The 16,856-nt window shown below is 51.1% G+C and overlaps 1 protein-coding gene across 1 annotated transcript in view; it reads left to right on the top strand.

The window, feature by feature from the left end:
* Window positions 1-16,399, top strand: part of SREBF1 (sterol regulatory element binding transcription factor 1) — a 38,291-nt gene extending 21,892 nt beyond the window's left edge. The window contains exons 9-19 of the mRNA XM_056866477.1: window positions 1,825-2,009; window positions 3,851-4,112; window positions 5,233-5,399; window positions 6,530-6,698; window positions 6,952-7,060; window positions 9,595-9,698; window positions 9,972-10,104; window positions 11,383-11,533; window positions 12,685-12,870; window positions 13,566-13,677; window positions 16,143-16,399. Of these exons, the coding sequence (XP_056722455.1) occupies window positions 1,825-2,009; window positions 3,851-4,112; window positions 5,233-5,399; window positions 6,530-6,698; window positions 6,952-7,060; window positions 9,595-9,698; window positions 9,972-10,104; window positions 11,383-11,533; window positions 12,685-12,870; window positions 13,566-13,677; window positions 16,143-16,366 (1,802 nt within the window). The 3' untranslated portion in view covers window positions 16,367-16,399. The remainder of the gene's footprint in view (window positions 1-1,824; window positions 2,010-3,850; window positions 4,113-5,232; window positions 5,400-6,529; window positions 6,699-6,951; window positions 7,061-9,594; window positions 9,699-9,971; window positions 10,105-11,382; window positions 11,534-12,684; window positions 12,871-13,565; window positions 13,678-16,142) is intronic.
* The last annotated feature ends 457 nt before the right edge of the window (window positions 16,400-16,856 follow it).

Here is a 16,856-nt window from a genome sequence, read left to right as displayed (position 1 = left end):
ATTTTAAATGTCCCCCCCCCCCCACACACACACATTTTCTTCATTTGCTGATCTCTTTCACACTAGGAAATCTGGACTAGTGGTTCAGTCCAAATGTAGTATCTCAGGGAGGGAGTTTGTGTGTGTGTGTGTGTGTGTACAGGGAGTTTCTTACCCAGGGGAGCATTGAGAAATGCCCTCTTCCTATCGCGCAACACAATGCTTCCCCAGGGTCGGAAGGGAAATGGCTGTGATGGACTTCCTGGCTGACTTCCTTCTCCTAGTTATGTCCCGATGAAGTCTTGGAAGACTATCCTGTGCTGTGTGAACAGGATAAACCAATGTGTGGGGGGTCAGCTATCCTGCACAGGGGTGGTGCAAAACGGGTATAAAAAAATCACGCAATGCAGCAATCCCCCCCAGTGTTCACGTTGATTCTGCAAGTATATTATTCTGGAAGAGGTGTTTGGAGAGCAGCAGGGTAGTCAAGGGCATGGATCCTTCACTGCAACGCCAGATGATGGATACACCTCCTATGCGGTTCAAATGTTATATAAATTGGGATGCTGAATACGAGTTATAGCCGGGGTCCCAACGAGATGCTCGTGGGCATCCGCCGACACCTTTTCTGGCACCCGCCAAATGTTTATAGGAAGTGGGAGGGGCCAGGTAAAGCTTTTGTCCAGCAAGTCTTCTGATTGGTGATTGGATATTTGATTGGCTGTGCGGATTTTTTTAAAAACGGTGCTTTGGCCGCAGCTGCCACCACAGCGCAAGGATCGTCGCTATGTGACCGAAGGTAACCTGCGGCAAACATTTTGTGGCTGGAGAGGAGAAGACTGAGATGGGATATGATAACCATCTTGAAGGGCTGTCCTATAGAGGAGGGTGCCGAGTTGTTTTCTGTCGCCCCAGAAGGTCGGACCAGAACCAACGGGTTGAAATTAAATCAAAAGAGTTTTCGTCTAGACATTAGGAAGAATTTTCTAACAGTTAGAGCGGTTCCTCAGTGGAACAGGCTTCCTTAGGAGGTGGTGGGCTCCCCTTCCCTGGAGGTTTTTAAGCAGAGACTAGATGGCCACCTGTCAGCAATGCTGATTCTATGACCTTAGATCAGTGGTTCCCAACCTTTTTTTGACCAGGGACCACTAGGACTTTTTTGTTCGGTGCAGGGACCCCAAGGTTCAAAATAAAAATTCTGGGAATTTGAAAATAAACTTTAATCATAACTGTTAGTTAAACATGAAACTTAGAATAATATTTGAATATATATATATTTATAATAGAGATAATATTTGAATATATATATATTTATAATAGAGAACTTTTAATTGAAAATATTAATTTATTATGGGTTTATAACTTTGTTTCACGGACCTTAATTTAGTTCTCGCGGACCCCTGGGGGTCCATGGACCCCTGGTTGGGAACCAGTGCCTTAGATGGTTCATGAGAGGGAGGGCATCTTGGCCATCTTCTGGGCATGGAGTAGGGGTCACTGGGTGTGTGTGGTGGAGGTACTGTGAAATTCCTGCATTGTGCAGGGGGTCGGACTCGATGACCCTGGTGGTCCCTTCCAACTCTATGGGCGAAAACGCACGGTCACTTTATCCTCCTTTAATCCCTGTTTTAGCCAGGGTCGAACGCACATTAAGCGAAACGCATGCGTTCGATCCAGGCTGAATCCTGGCTGAAACAGGGATTAAAGGAGGATAAAGTGACCATGTGTTTTCGCCCTATGATTCTATGACCCCTGGGTTACAGCATTTGAGGTACTTTGACAAGGCGCTGATCCGTGGTGCCCTCGACCGTACTCGTAGCGAATGGCTTGTGTCTTGGTGCGCAGATGCTCCCGTTGCGTGGTCCCAGTGGCTTCTCCCCACCTTGGTCTTCTGGCTGATCAACGCCACAGTGGTTCTCGGCGCCTTCATCCGGCTCTTCATTTACGGCGAGCCCGTCACGAGACCGCATTCCGAGTCCTCTGTTCTTTTCTGGAGGCACCGCAAGCAGGCAGACCTGGATTTGGCACGGGTAAGTGGGGTAAGACCCAACAAGAGGTGGACGGACACAATAAAGGAAGCCACAGCCTTCAATTTGCAAGATCTGAGCAAGGCTGTCAAAGTTAGGACATTTTGGAGGACTTTCATTCATAGGGTCGCCATGAGTCGGAAGCGACTTGACGGCACTTAACACACACAAGCGTCCTGTGTGCACATATGCGTGTCAGCACTCCTGGGGGGCACCGCTTGCAAAGGATCGTGGGTTATGTTTGGGGGGCATTTCGTTCAGGCCAAGCCGCAGTGCGAACTCATTGAAACGAACGGCGTACAACATTTTCTTTACTTTCTATCTGGGTCGGCACAAATCGGAGTGTGTTGTGAGCTCTGGGCTCACTTCCCAATGGTGCGGGGGCAGATTTGGATTAGGACCATGGTATGTGGGGGGAGGGGGTTTAAGATTCTCCTTCAGCACTGTTTTCTCAACCTGGAAAGACCCCAGCAGGGTGGAGAACCAGGTTCAATTCGATTCCCCGCTCCTCCGCATGCGCGGCGGACTCTAATCTGGTGAATCGAGTTTGATTCCCCACTGCTCCACATGAGCGGCGGACTCTAATCTGGAGAACCGGGTTCGATTTCCTGCTACTCCATGTGATCTGCGGACTCTAATCTGGAGAACTGGGTTAAATCCCTCTCCACATGAGCAGGGGACTCTAATCTGGAGAACCGGGTTCGAATCCACGCCCCTCCGCATGAAGCCAGCTGGGTGACCTTGGGCCAGTCACAGTTCTCTTAGAGCTCTCTCAGCCCCACCGACCTCACAGGGTGTTTGTTGTGGGGAGGGGAAGGGAAGGCGATCGTAAGCCGTTTTGAGACTCCTTCAAAAGGTAGAGAAAAGCTGAGTATAAAAACCGACTCTCCTTCTACCTAGGCTCTGGTCCAGCTGGGCTTTTCTCTGCTCCTCCAAACTCTCTTCCTGATCTGTTTGTTAGGGCTGTCAATTCGGTTCGGTCCGAACTGAAAATCAACCGAATTTCCCCTGATTCGGTGATTTTCAGTTCGGACGGATCCGAACTCAAATCTGGCGGGGAACGGGGGGGGGGCGAATTCAGCGAGTTCGGGAGTTCGCGAATAAATTCGGCCAATTCGCCCCCCCCCCTTCAGGGCAGCCCGCTGAAAGGTCCGCTGAAGGGGGGCGGGCTGCCCTTTAAACTCATCTGTGCCTCCCGGCCGGGAGGCACACATAAGGTTAAATGACAGCCCGCCCCCCTTCAGGGAAGCCCGCTGAAGGGGGGCGGGCTGTCATTTAAACTCATCTGTGCCTCCCGGCCGGGAGGCACAGATGAGTTTAAATGATAGCCCGCCTCCCTGCAGGGAAGCCCGCTGAAGGGGGGCAGGCTGTCATTTAAACTCATCTGCGCCTGGCGCAGATGAGTTTAAAGGGCAGCCGCGCCTCTCCAGCGGGCTCCGCTGGAGAGGCGCGGCTGTCATTTAAACTCATCTGAGCCTCCCGCCCGGGAGGCTCAGATGAGTTTAAATGACAGCCCGCGCCTCTCCAGCGGAGCCCGCTGAAGGGGGGCAGGCTGCCCTTTAAACTGATCTGCGCCTCCCAGCTGGGAGGCTCAGATCAGTTTAAAGGGCCCCCGCGCGCCTTCAGGGAATCCCTGAAGGCGCGCTTCGGCCGAATTTTCCCCCGAACTCCGGATCCCCCCGAATTACCGGGGATCCGAAGCGGGGGAGTTCGGACTTCGGACCGTACCGACCCCACAAGGGTCAAATTCGGCCGAATCCGAACTGTACCGAATTTTTTTTGTTTTGACAGCCCTACTGTTTGTTTCTCGTTCTTTTGATGGTGCTTGTCGGTCTTCTCTGCAGGGGGATTTTGCCCAGGCCTCCCAGAATTTATGGACAGCACTCAAGGCCTTGGGCCGCCCACTCCCCACCTCCAACCTGGACCTGACCTGCAGCCTACTGTGGAACCTGATCCGGCACGTGCTCCAGCGGCTCTGGGTGGGGCGTTGGCTGGCAGGCCGAGCCGGCGGCTTCTTCCGCGACCGCGAGCTCAAAGCCGACGTGCGCAAGAGCGCCTGTGACGCGGCGCTAGTCTACCACCGCTTGCATCAGCTGCACATGACAGGTTGGGCTGGAGCGTGGCCGGTAGGGTTGCCAGGTCCCTCTTCGCCACCGGTGGGAGGTTTTTTTGCGGGAGCTTGAGGAGGGTGGGGTTTGGGGAGGGACTTCAATGCCATAGAGTCCAATTGTCAAAGCGGCCATTTTCTCTAGGGAAACTGATCTCTATTGGCTGGAGACCCTGGAGATCCGCTGCCGGTCTGAGTAGACTATACTGACTTCGATGGGCCAAGGGTCTGACTTGGTACAAGGCAGCTTCGTGTTGGGAGGGGTTGTGGCTCAATTGGTAGAGCATCTGCTTGGCATGCAGAAGGTCCCAAGTTCAATCCCCAGCATCTCCTGTTCAAGGGACCAGGTAGTAGGTGATGTGAAAGACCTCAGCCTGAGACCCTGGAGAGCTGCTGCCGGTCTGAGTGGACAATACTGACTTTGATGGACCAATGTTCTGATTCAGTATAAGGCAGCTTCATGTGTGTTCATGCACAATGGGGTGAGATTGGTCCCAGCCCTCTCTTCTTCCTCACACCCATAACCCTCATCCTTCTTCCTCTAAATCCTCATGCTTATCACGACTTTCTCCCATGTCCCTCAGGAGCCAGTGTGGAGTAGTGGTTAAGAGCGGTGGTTTGGAGTGGTGGACTCTGATCTGGAGAACCGGGTTCGATTCCCCTCTCCTCCACATGAGCTGCAGAGGCTAATCTGGTGAACTGGATTTCTTTCCCCGCTCCTCCACATGAAGCCAGCTGGGTGACCTTGGGCTAGTCACTGTTCCCTTAGAGCTCTCTCAGCCCCACCTACCTCACAGGGTGTCTGTTGTGGGGAGAGGAAGGCGATTGTAAGCTGGTTTGAGCCTCCCTTAAGTGGTAGAGAAAGTCGGCATATAAAAACCAACTCTTCTTCTTTCTGGAAATAGGCATGAATTATATGGTAAATAAAAGCACCTTTGACCGTATACAGAGTGCTTTTCCCTCGCACCTGCAGTCTGCCCTCACATCATTAGGAGATGCCGGGGATTGACATGAGGATTTTACGCAGGCGAAGCAGATGATCTACTGCCGAGCCGCAGCCTCGCTCCAATCTGTGGCCCGCTCTCGGTCACACGGCTTGTTCTCCTTCGCCTCCCGCAGGGAAGCACGTGGCCGGCCACCTGTCAGCTATCAACATGGCCCTGAGCGCCGTCAACCTGGCCGAGTGCGCGGGGGGCGCCATGTCCGTGGCGACGCTGGCTGAGGTCTACGTGGCGGCTGCGCTGCGGGTGAAGACCAGTCTCCATCGCTGCTGCCACTTCCTGGCGGTAAGGGAAGGGGAGATAGTGGTGGCGTACAGCCGGTGGGCTCCTGGGGCTGATCGGTCTGTTACTGCGGCTATTTTGTGGCTGGCCCTGCCTCCTGCAGCAGCCATTTTTGGGCAGTCGTTTTGTGTCTGTGCCCACCGCGCTGTGTCAGAATTCCTGCAGGCTGAAAAAGGTCGGGGACCCCTGCGTTGTGGTTACCTTGCCCTCCATATGCTGTACTATATATTTCCTTTTTTTTTTTAATAAACTTTATTGATTTTTTAAAAATATAGATTCAACAACATTTTAACAACAATTAAAATGTAATGTCATAGTTACAATGATATCAATTGTTGTCTTAATGATAAGTAAACTTAATAAAAATAAAAGAAAAAAAAATAATTTGACTTCCCCTTCACCTCCGTCTACCTCATAATAAAGTAGTATAATCTTACGTTAATAAGTTCTGATCCTCGTATTAACCTTATTCTAAATTTTCATTGTATATAAAAATCTCACATTATGGATCAGAGTAAAGAACAACCTTCCATTTTTCCAAAATGTAATTCTTGTTCACAATAGTTCCTCCAAGCCTCCCATTCTCCCATAAATTGTTCATTATTTCTTTGATTTAATGTAGCCGTTAATTTCGCCATCTCCACCAGCTGTACTATATATTGTCATGGCAAAAAGGAGGAGCGTGAAAGGAGAACGAGAGGAGGTATCCCGCACAGGTTCTTTGAGGGGGTTCTTGGAATAAAGGGCAAGAAAGGAGAAAGCGTGGGACCATCTGTAGGAGCCGAAGACGCAGTGGGGGGGTCTGTCCTCTCTCCTCAGCCGTCTCCATGTCAGCTCTCTGCTTTCCTACAGAGTGTTGGGGTTCGCGAGCTCACCGCTGGGCAGGCTCGTAAATAGCCCCTCGCCTGGTCACCTGTGGTGAGCCGAGGGTCTCCTCCAGGTGACCAGGCAGAGAAGATTGCCAGGTTCATTGCCATCAGCAAACATATCAGATACAAACAGCACAGAAATCAAGGGGCATACGGGCAAATAACTTTAGTGGACTTCTTGACAAGTTGGGCGCGGGATACTGTTGTAGTGACCGCCGGATAATCCCTGGTGTCTGACTCTGCCGTTTCCCCTCTCGCCTGCAGCGATTCTTCCTCAGCAGTGCCCGCCAGGTGTTGCTGTCCCACAACGGGACCGTACCCCCCGCCCTCCAGTGGCTGTGCCACCCCGTGGGCCACCGTTTCTTTGTGGATGGTGACTGGGCTGTGAAGAGCTCCCCGCGAGAGAGCATCTACAGCTCCACCAGCAATCCAGGTACGGAGACGTGGGCCAGTGCGGGGTAGTAGATTTGGAGAAGGGTTTCAAATCCCCACGGGGGTGGGGAGGGAAACCTTTGGCTTGATACTTGTCCTCAAGCTCGCCGACCTCACAGGGTTGTTGTGAAGATAATGTAGGGGGGTGTCAAAGGGGAGAATACAGGGAAGGCATGGTTTTTGAACTGCTGGCCTCGTTGGACGAGAGTGGGCCTTTTTAGCAATATTGTCTGATGCATTCTTCCTGTCCCCAGTCGACCCCCTAGCTCAAGTGACCCAGGTTTTCCGGGAGCACCTGCTGGAAAAGGCCCTGTCTTGTGTGTCCAGATTGGAGGGTCAGCTGCCTGTCAGTCATGGCGAGGGGTAAGTCAGCACTGGCAATCGGTTCCCGCGGGGGAACCCCCCCCCCTGCATTCAAGCACCCGTGCTCCAGTTGTCTGATGTGTACATTTTTAAAAGAAAATTTAATTTGTAAGCACGCTTGCTCTCTGAAGGTTAACTTCTCGAGCATCCAAGGTTGTTTATGCATGGGTACTTTCACTCACGTTCGCCCCCAGTCTTGTCTCGGTTGTTCCTTGGAGTTATGCATGAGTTTTCCTTCCATTAGAGAGGACCTCGCGGCCAGCCCTCACAAATCCCAGGACTTCCCGTTCCTCTATTAATCCGATTCTTCCCTCTCTCCTGAGCTCAGCCCAGATAAAATCCTTGTGCATAAGGCAAAGCGCGGGACGCACAAGCTTAGTTTCTCCGTTTTTTGTTCTTAAAATACTTTTTTATGCAGCAATTGGGTTTGGAGGGGAGGGCTTTTCTCTCACAGTAAGCACTACCAAGTAAGCCAATTACAAAGCAGCATTTAAAGGGGTGGGGACTTGGTTTGAGCTTGGAGACTGCTTGTACATAGATTCCCAATAGGAAAGTTTGGGTCCAGCCAGCAAGGAACCTCAGGGAAAACTCCCATGCATAAACTACCCAAGTCAAAACTGCTTACTCTCCATGGAGCCCTTCCATCGCATTTCTGGATTAGTCATTGTTCTGATTGGAAGAAGGAGCAGTGACTCATGCAGGGAAATGCTGGGAAGCCTCCTCTGGAGGTGGCTATTTTTGCTGTGTCTCTCTTGTCTTGGGCGCAATCGAGGGACGCTGTAGAATTCCTCCTTGACTGGGTCATCGGAAGGCGGCGAGAGCCTTCCTCTATGACTTCCAGGAACCTTTTTGAAATTATTTTCATGGCCGCACAGGCGTGCAGTTTGAGAATGAGCAATTTGCCCAATAAATTTTACGAGCCATGTTTGCGTTTTAAGGGAAACGCGCCCAGCGCCTCAAAAAGAACGGCAGCAAATAAGGGAGCTAAAAATAGCAATGCAAGAGATTCATGTTTTAAAACAATAAAGCTAACGTGAGCCAGTGAGGTCCAGCATTTAAAGTGTCGGGTTAGGATCTGGGAAGTCCAGGTTCAAATCCCCGCTCTGCCATGGAAGCTTGCTGGGTGACCTTGGGCCAGCCACACACTCTCAGCCTCGACCCTGGCAAGTATTTGGATGGGCGACCTCCAAGGAAGACCAGGGGCATGAGTGGAGGCAAGCAATGGCAAACCTCAACATCTCTTGCTTTGAAAACCCTGCGGGGTCACCCAGCGGTGACTTGACAGCACACACGCACAAAAAACCCCTTAAAACCAAAGGCGTTTTGGCAAATAGGCCTTCCTCGGCGGTATAAATTGTAAAATACGCACATCATAAAGTACAATAATTCAAAATATAAAAATACTCTATGTCTCTCCCTTGCAAACCTTAACAACACGGGCATTCAGGAAGCGATGAAGTTATTTAATACAAAAGTGACAGACCTTGACCGAGTGAGTACATTGAGCTGGGCAAGACGAGCGTGCTCTACTGCTGCTCTAGGAATTTCTCCACCAACCACCCTCCCTTCATATTTGAGATTTCTTACAATTCCTAGCCATGGGAGAGTTTTTATGCTCGCCAGACTGAATGTCCTGCCAACAGCTGAACCGAGCGGTCGATTTGACAAAATCCCATTTCCAGATAGGCTCTGTGCTCGTGCATCAGGAGCAATTGAGACGATAGATCGCCTTCTCTTATTTTGTGATGTCTGGGCTGCACCCAGGGCCATTTGGATTGCTCCCATTCTATTAAGATATCCTCCTCCTGTTGGCTCTTGCGTGGTCCCGTTTGATGCTGACCCAGAAATAACCAGATGTGTCGCGAAATACCTGGTAATAACAGTTTTCTTAAAGGCACGACAAAGCTAAATTATTCATCAAGTAGTGATATTATTATTTTATTGATGGTATTGTTATGCCTGTAAAGTAATACACAGATCATAGAGTTGGAAGGGACCACCAGGGTCATCTAGTCCAACCCCCTGCCCAATGCAGGAAATTTACAACCACCCTCCCCCCACATTTACAGTGCATTCCTTAGGAGAGTTACTCCGGTCTAATCCCACTCATTTCAATGGGTTTAGACTGGACTCATTTCAATGGGAGTAACTCTCCTTAGGAATGCACCGTTAATGTTATTTTATTTTAACCTTAAAGTGTTTTGAGCATTTTTAAGAATTCAAAGTTTTGGCTGTTGTATATTTTAACATCCCATTATGCTAAGATTATTTTATCCTGTGTATGTTGTGCTCAAGACCTTTGGTCAGATGAGCCTGGAACAAAGGAAAGAAAATATAAAAATATAACAATTTTGACCAAGCTGTAAAGCATCTATAAAAAGGAAGGACCACTAGCTAGACAGTCCCCTCAGAGTTTGGGAGAACTTTGCTGTTTCAGTCTGTTCCCCCAGCTAAGTTCAAGTTAAGAGCAGAGCACGTCCTTGCCTTTTCTTCAGTCCGCATCATGTCCCCCCGTTTCTGCCATCTTGCTGCAGGGAATTTTCCGATGCCCTCGAGTACCTGAACTTCCTCAACAGCTGTGCAGACGCCGTTCCTGGCCCGGCTCCCTCCCTCAGCACCAATATGGATGCCACCACAGGTAAGTCTTGCAGTGCCGGTGGGAATGTAAGGAGTGTAAGGAGTGTAAGGAGCAGTGCCGGTGGGAACGGCGAGTTAGGGGGTCGGGGACCAGGGGAGTTGGGTGTACAACCTCAGCTGACGAACGGACAGGGGAATTGAAGGGGAACGCCCGAAGATTAGAAGCTAAAAACGGGCTCAAGGTGGGTGGACGGAGGGAGAGGAGTTGTCTAAATGCCCCCTGTTGGCTGTGCGTTTTGGTACCTGATGCTCCGTTTCCTCCTCCGTCCTCTAGGCACCGACCCCGTGGCTAACTGGTGGTCCTCCGTCGTTACCATGGTGATCCATGGGTTGCAGGGGGACGAGGAAGCGGTGGAGCGGCTGTACCCACTCGTGGAATCCATGCCCAAAGTCCTGCAGGCGTCCGAGTAAGTGCGCGGTTCTCCCTTTGGGGTAGACCCAAAGTCGTTCCCATGGACGTTTAGGTGCGAGAGGGTATGGTTTCATTCAGCGACGGGAGGGGAGCCGGTTGCGTCCTCTTCCGCGCGGTCACAATTCTGCGCCAGACAAAGGTGGACTCTGCAACTGGTATAAGATTATCAAACGAAAGAAAAGAGGCCCGCGCCAAACCAAACGGAGACAAAAAGCAGCAATTGGTGCCATCTAGCAATCGTGAAATCGTGACACCCCCTTTCCCCGGGGCCCCAGTCAGGCTTCATGATCGTTTCATTGCTTGCTCGGGACATTTGGGTTAAGAACGATCCCCCTCGAGGAAGCGTAGGCGAAACACTTAGGGGCAATTTAATTATTAAATATTTTCCCCTTGCACCGATTGCTGCTTTTTGTCTCCGTTTGGTATAGAATTATGCAAACGTGCTGTCTCTTTTCAGCTGCCTTTCGTTCTGCTTTTGTGAGTCTTGGGGTGATGCCGGGAGTGATGTGGGGCGCTGAAGCTTTCCCCTTGACCTTGGAATGGTCATTATATTGGGTGTTGCCCACACTTGTTTTGGGATTTCAAAATATAGCACAAGACAACTATTTCCAAAATTAGGAAAACAAACAAATGCAACATTTGCTATTAAAGACATATATTAGAAGCAATTATAATGATCACAATACTTGAGCAGGAAAATGTATATCAGGAATGGTCTAACTGAGACCCCAACTCCTAGCACAAGGCTTTACAATACAAAATATAAGCCCAAATGCTCAATCCTTATTCAGTCCGTAATAATGAATTCATAAAAGTGCGTCAGTAGGCAACGGAAACAAGACGTAATACAATGGAGATCCGGTATAAGATCCGTGTAAACTTTTTCAAGCCTTCAGTCTTTCCGTGCACTCTTCATTCAATGCATGAAGGAGTGTACCTTTCCTATGTATTTGAACGACGCAAGCAAGCCTTTAACAACATAAGGTCTAGAAACTTGACTTTTTAATGGTTGTTACATTGGGCGTTGCCCACGCTCGTTTTCAAGTAAGCCTTCAATAACGTAAGGTCTAGAAACATGACTTTTTCAACTCAAAGTTAACACTTGAAGATGAATTTTGTGACCAGAGCCACATTCTGAGATCCGGTGGCCTTGCTGCAGGCCCCCAATTCTGTGACTTGCTGAGCACTAATGGCGGGCAGGGTTTTTCCCCCCGAAGCAGCGGACGTGTGCATATATCGGTGGAAGATTCACCCCAGTCCTTTCCACCTCCAGGAACCCGCTTCCGCGTGCTGCACTCCACACTTTCAAGGCCGCGCGGGGCTTGCTGGGCAAACTGGACTGCAGCCTGGGCCAGTGTGACAAAGCCAGCGACTACCTGCGGGACAGCTTGGGGGGGAACACGGCCACAAGCACCATTGACAGGGTAAGTTGCAAATCGGGGGGACGTCTGGTGCTGAGTCCGGGGATGGGAGGAGGAAGGTGGACTCCAGGGTGGCGTGAAAAGGAGGAACAAATGTGGGGTTGTACTTGGGGTATATACCAAACCCTACAAGGGAAGGCTGAAGGAGTTGGGAATGTTTAGTCTGGAGAAGAGGAGGTTGAATTGTGGGAGGAAAGGTATATTACAAAAAAATTTTTTTTTACAATAACAGTTGTTCGACAGTGGAATCAGCTACCTATTTTTACTGTATTTTATTTTTATTTTAGCTTGTATAGATTTATGTATCGACTCCATTGTTATTGGAACAATACAAGTGGTAAAATGGTCTTACTATTATCATGAATTAGTCTTCTGGTGAAAATTGTTTTCTTCTTCACTTGAATGTTTTATATATGCGAATATGCATTTTACCGGTCAACGATTGTAACATTAATACAAGTAAAAGTAAAGTAAGGGAGGGGGTGAGCTCCCCCTCACTGGTAGTCTTCAAGCAGCGGCTGGACAAACACTAGTCAGGGATGCTCTAGGCTGCTCCAAAATTGAGCAGGGGGTTGGACTAAATGGCCTCTATGGCCCCTTCCAACTCTATGATTCTATATAGGGTCCTTCCCTCTCCGGGTATCCTTGGTCAGTGTGAATACTTGAAGGGGTGGAGCTTAGAACATGGGGTGGCGCCCAATATGGCACGCTGAAGGCAGGGCGGAGCTGAGGGAGGGATTGGCAAGCGGGCCGGCAAAGGAGTTGGCTTTCCTTTCCAGCGTGGCTGCTCCCGAGGCCAGCCAATCACCCTCCCAATAGCGACGGACTTTTGCAGGAACCAGGAGGCCCTGCGGTCCTTTGCGGCGTGGCCCGTGCGGCAGTGGCGGGGGTGCATTGTAGTTGCATTGCATGTGCAGCCAGAGATGTGCAATGCCCCTTCAATGCAGCCCCGAGGCAGCCCTCTCCCAGCAGCGGACAGCCACGACGGCAACCGAGGGGGCCTTCTGGAAGGTGACAGAGCTTTCCAGGATGGGACGGGGAGGGGAGGGAGAAGTCTTGCAGGAGAAGGCCCATGCTTCTTTCTGGGTCTCTGCGTCATGCGCCCCCTCCCTCCCGTTCACGGCTCTTTTCTCAGCCCATCTCTCTCCCCGCAGGCCATGCAGTTTCTCCTGTGCGACCTCCTTCTCATTATCCGCACGAGGCTCTGGCAGCAGCAGATGCAGGCGACTCAGCCCCACGGAACCCCTTACCAAGCTTCTGCCCTCGAACTGCGGGGCTTCCAAGGGGACCTCAGTAGCCTCCGGCGCCTGGCCCAGGCTGACCGACCCGCTATGCACAGGGTGAGGACTGGCCCCCTTGTTCTCCCCTTTACCATCCTCCAGTTACTCCCCCTGGGGAAGAGCATGTGTTTAAGTCATCCTTGAGTAAGCCTTACATACCTATATATTTCGTATTATGTACTGGAACCAGGCGTATAAGGTGCAAGAAACTGACCATAATAGTTCCTGTAAACACAGTATGATCCCTGACTGGCTGGCCTCTGGGCTTCCTAATTGCCTGTGCCAGCTCTCACAATTTGTGAGACTTTGAGGCTGGAGAGTTAGGGTCGTGTGGGTGAGACTAAGCGCTGAATCTCTGAAACAGAAGCGTGCACATTTGGGGAAGGCGCGAGCACCCAAGAAGGACCCTGCTGTGTCAGAGGGTGGGCGCGTCTAGTCCAGATCATCCCTACTTTCTTTCAAATAGACCCTCGTGCACATGTGCACATCCCCATGCCGATGGGTACACATTTGGAAATTTTAACTCTGTTCTAGGGATTATACTCCAAATAGGGTAGGGAGCTGAGAAATAGTGTGGGGGGTGGGCTGACTGGAGAGGGGGTGGTGCTGGACATTTGGGGTCATGGGCCCTGGGAGCCCGCTTCTGGTGGGGTCCAAGGTCCTGCGGGCGATGCAGGGATAGCGGTTCAGGAATGACAAGATCATGGTGGGGATGTTGTGCGAGTTGTCAACTTCAGTGGCTCCCCCCCCCCCAGGTTTTTCTGCACGAAGCCACGGCCCGGCTAATGGCCCGAGCCAGCCCCACACGGACCCACCAGCTGCTGGACCGGAGTTTGCGCCGGAGGGGGGCCTCCAGCAACAAGGGAGGTGAGCCAGTTCGAGTATCAGTGGTTACTTTTTTGGGAAACAGACACGCCCCTTCTTGTGCCCTGTCAGCGTCTGTGGGGTTATACCCCATTTGTGACAAACCCGTGGTGAAATAGAGGTTTAATTCCCATTTGATAACCATCATAGATTCAAACTACATGTGAAGTTTTCCTCTGTCTTCATTAGTTTTCCTTTTCCAGATGCAGCTACGGGAGCTGCCTTTTCATGGAAGAGGATGGTGTTGAGGCTATTTGAACTGTCTTTCTTTACCCTTGCCCACTGGAAAAAATAACACTATTGGGCTTCTTGTACCCCCTTTGGAGGGGGAAGATACGTTTTCCCCATCAGGATAAAAGGAGCTTGAGATGGGGGCACAATACTTTTCAGTTGAAAAACTGCAGGGGGGAAAGAGTTTTAAAAGTCTCTTGGCTCCTCGCCATACTGTTCTTTCCAAATGCAGTCTTAAGTGCGGAAGGAAATGTAACCTGCAGTTTCGAACCTCAGCCACGAAAGCCAGTGTGGGGACAGTAGTTAAGAGTGTCAGACCCTTCCTCTGTTGGCCTGATCTACCTCGCAGGGTCATTGAGAAGATAAAAGCGAGGAGAGGAGAGTTGCATGCCACTGCCCCATGCTGCACGGAAGAAGGGCGGGATAGCGGTGTGAGAGATTGGGACATCTTGCAGGGCTTTGTACCAAGTGTGGTTTGGCTTGGAGTTATCGGGAACAGTTCCATATATGGGACGGAGAGAGGAGTTTAGGATTGTGTCCGATGCTAAGAAACGAGCTGGCAAGATACAGGTTTGTTTAGCGACTCTCAGGAGGGGTGCGTAGAGTGGCGGGTACAGCTTTGTGGCGAAAGGGGTCGCGCCTGGAAGTAATGGGAACATAAGAGTGAGGGAACTAAGGGGGAACACAGAGTGAGGGGCAGAGCTAATCCGTGAGTAGGGGCTAATGGTCCAGTCTCGGGCACTGCTGAGCATTGCGGGCGTATCTTATCAGAGCATGCTCCAGGACGTGGTGGCCCGGCTCCTACAAGAGACCCCATTTAGAGCCCATATACAGCTGTTGCTCCATCAGCTGCATTGGCCCCAGGTGGAGTCTCACCGTTCAAGCTCACCGTTTTGGTATTAACCTTTAAAGCCCCAAACGGTCCGGGACGGTTGTATCTGTGGGACCCCCTCTCCCAATATACCCTTCAGAGAGCATTACGGCTCAGCGAGGACAAATCTTTTGGTAATCCCTGGGCCTAAAACTATCCAGCTGTCCTCCACCAGAGCCAGGGCTTTTGGGGCCCTCACCCCATCCTGGTGGAACTCTGGTCATTTATGCAGGGGAAGTTTGTGTTTGGTTTGCTGCAGTTTTCTGATCCAAATTCTCAAACATCATATTCATGAGGGCTTCCCCCCCCACGAAGAAACTCCAGAAGTATCTTGTGATTAATTATGCATCCCCAGTGAATCACAGCAGTCCTGAGTCCTTCCCCCTGAAAGTGCGGCCTTGTAGCAGTTTACTTGGAGGGGACGGGTAGGCTCTTAAAGGGATTGCTCCCAGTCTGTGCATGAGTGTTTGCAGAGCTGGGTATTCCTCCCCTCCTTTCTTCAACATCTCCCTGCCAGGAGCTGCCTTCCAGTTTCTTTGGTTGGTGTTTTCCTGCACATTTCATGAAGGTTTCACTCCCTCGTTTGTGCTTCGCTTTGAAGGGAGGGGTTGGATGAGAGGGATAGACATGTGTGAGGGAGAAGCCAGAATGGGCACGGGGAGAGAAACCCGAAGTTAGGACTATGCAGGCAAATGGCGAGGATTTACCTCGCTTTTGCCTCAAAGCAGAATTAGTTATGAAACCATGTCCTAGAACTGCTGGGAAAGAACGAGGCGGGAGCGAAGTGACTTCTAAAGGATGGTAAAATCATGAATAATGCAAAGGAAGCCTTGAAGCAAGTCCAGCAGGGATCGTGAGCTAAATACCCCTGCATAAATGGCCTCTCTAATGAGACCCGGGCCCTGCGGGATTTAGACCAGTTCCACAGGGCCTGTAAGACAGAGATGTTCTGCCAGGCTTACGGTTGAGGGCAGCAACGGTATACATCTAAAGCCATCATGGTGTAGTGGTTAAGCGCGGTGGTTTGGCGCAGTGGACTCTAATCTGGAGAACCGGGTTTGATCCCCCACTCCTCCACTTGAGCGGCGGACGCTAATCTGGTGAACCGGGTTGGTTTCCCCAATCCTCCACATGGAGCCAGCTGGGTGACCTTGGGCTAGTCACAGCTCTTAGAGCTCTCTCAGGGTGTCTGTTGTGAGGAGGGGAAGGGAAGGTGATGTAAGTCAGTTTGATTCTTCCTTAGGTGGTAGAAGAAGTCGGCATATAAAAACCAACTCTTCTTCTTCTTGTTAGCCACCTTGAGCCCAGTTCGCTCAGGAGGGTGGAGTACAAATAACTGTTATTATTATCCTGTTTACCCTTCCAGCCAGCGAACAAGAGAACCACCCGACGGCGCGGGAGCAAGCCGAGGCCCTTCTGCTGGCCTGCTCTTACCTGCCGCCCGCATTCCTCTTGGGGCCAGGTCAGCGGATGGGCATGTTGGCCGAAGCTGCTCGTTCGCTGGAGAAGCTGGGTGACAAACGGACACTCCACGAGTGCCAACAGATGATCATGAAGCTTGGCAGCGGCTCCACTGTCACCTCCAGCTAAAGAGGCCGTGCAGAGGATGGAGCGAGGGGCAACCCTGCGGGGCGCTGCTGGGCGTGATCCCCACGGGTCTCGCGTCTGTTTATTGAGGATCGTTGGTGGGGGAGACCGAGGCTTCTAAAGACCTGGACCTGCAGATTCTGAGCTTTTTCTCTAGGTAGTCAGTTCTCTGTGCAGTTAAGACTTTGCCTAGCTAGTTTCCACGGCACATGCCCCCCTCGCCCCCAATTGCTGCTTTGGTCCAAGCAGATGGAGGCGCCAGAGAGCTGTGGTGTTTGCTGGGGGCGGAGGCAGAATCGTATCAAAATCAGTGCATTGGGGGGGTCCTTATATTGTGTGAGGCCTATTGAGAAAGTGGAGGTGTCCCTTTCCCCCACCCCCCTCGAGGATGGTCTGTGCCCTGAAATGTGCCCTCTTTCTTCCAACACATGCTCACCCGTGCATGCTTGGTTTTGACCCTTGGCAGCATCTCAGACCCGATGGCTTTTTGCAA

The sequence above is a fragment of the Euleptes europaea genome, chromosome 21 (genome assembly GCF_029931775.1).
Source record: "Euleptes europaea isolate rEulEur1 chromosome 21, rEulEur1.hap1, whole genome shotgun sequence".
Lineage (NCBI taxonomy): Eukaryota > Metazoa > Chordata > Lepidosauria > Squamata > Sphaerodactylidae > Euleptes > Euleptes europaea.
This window is presented reverse-complemented; position numbering and strand designations above follow the sequence as displayed.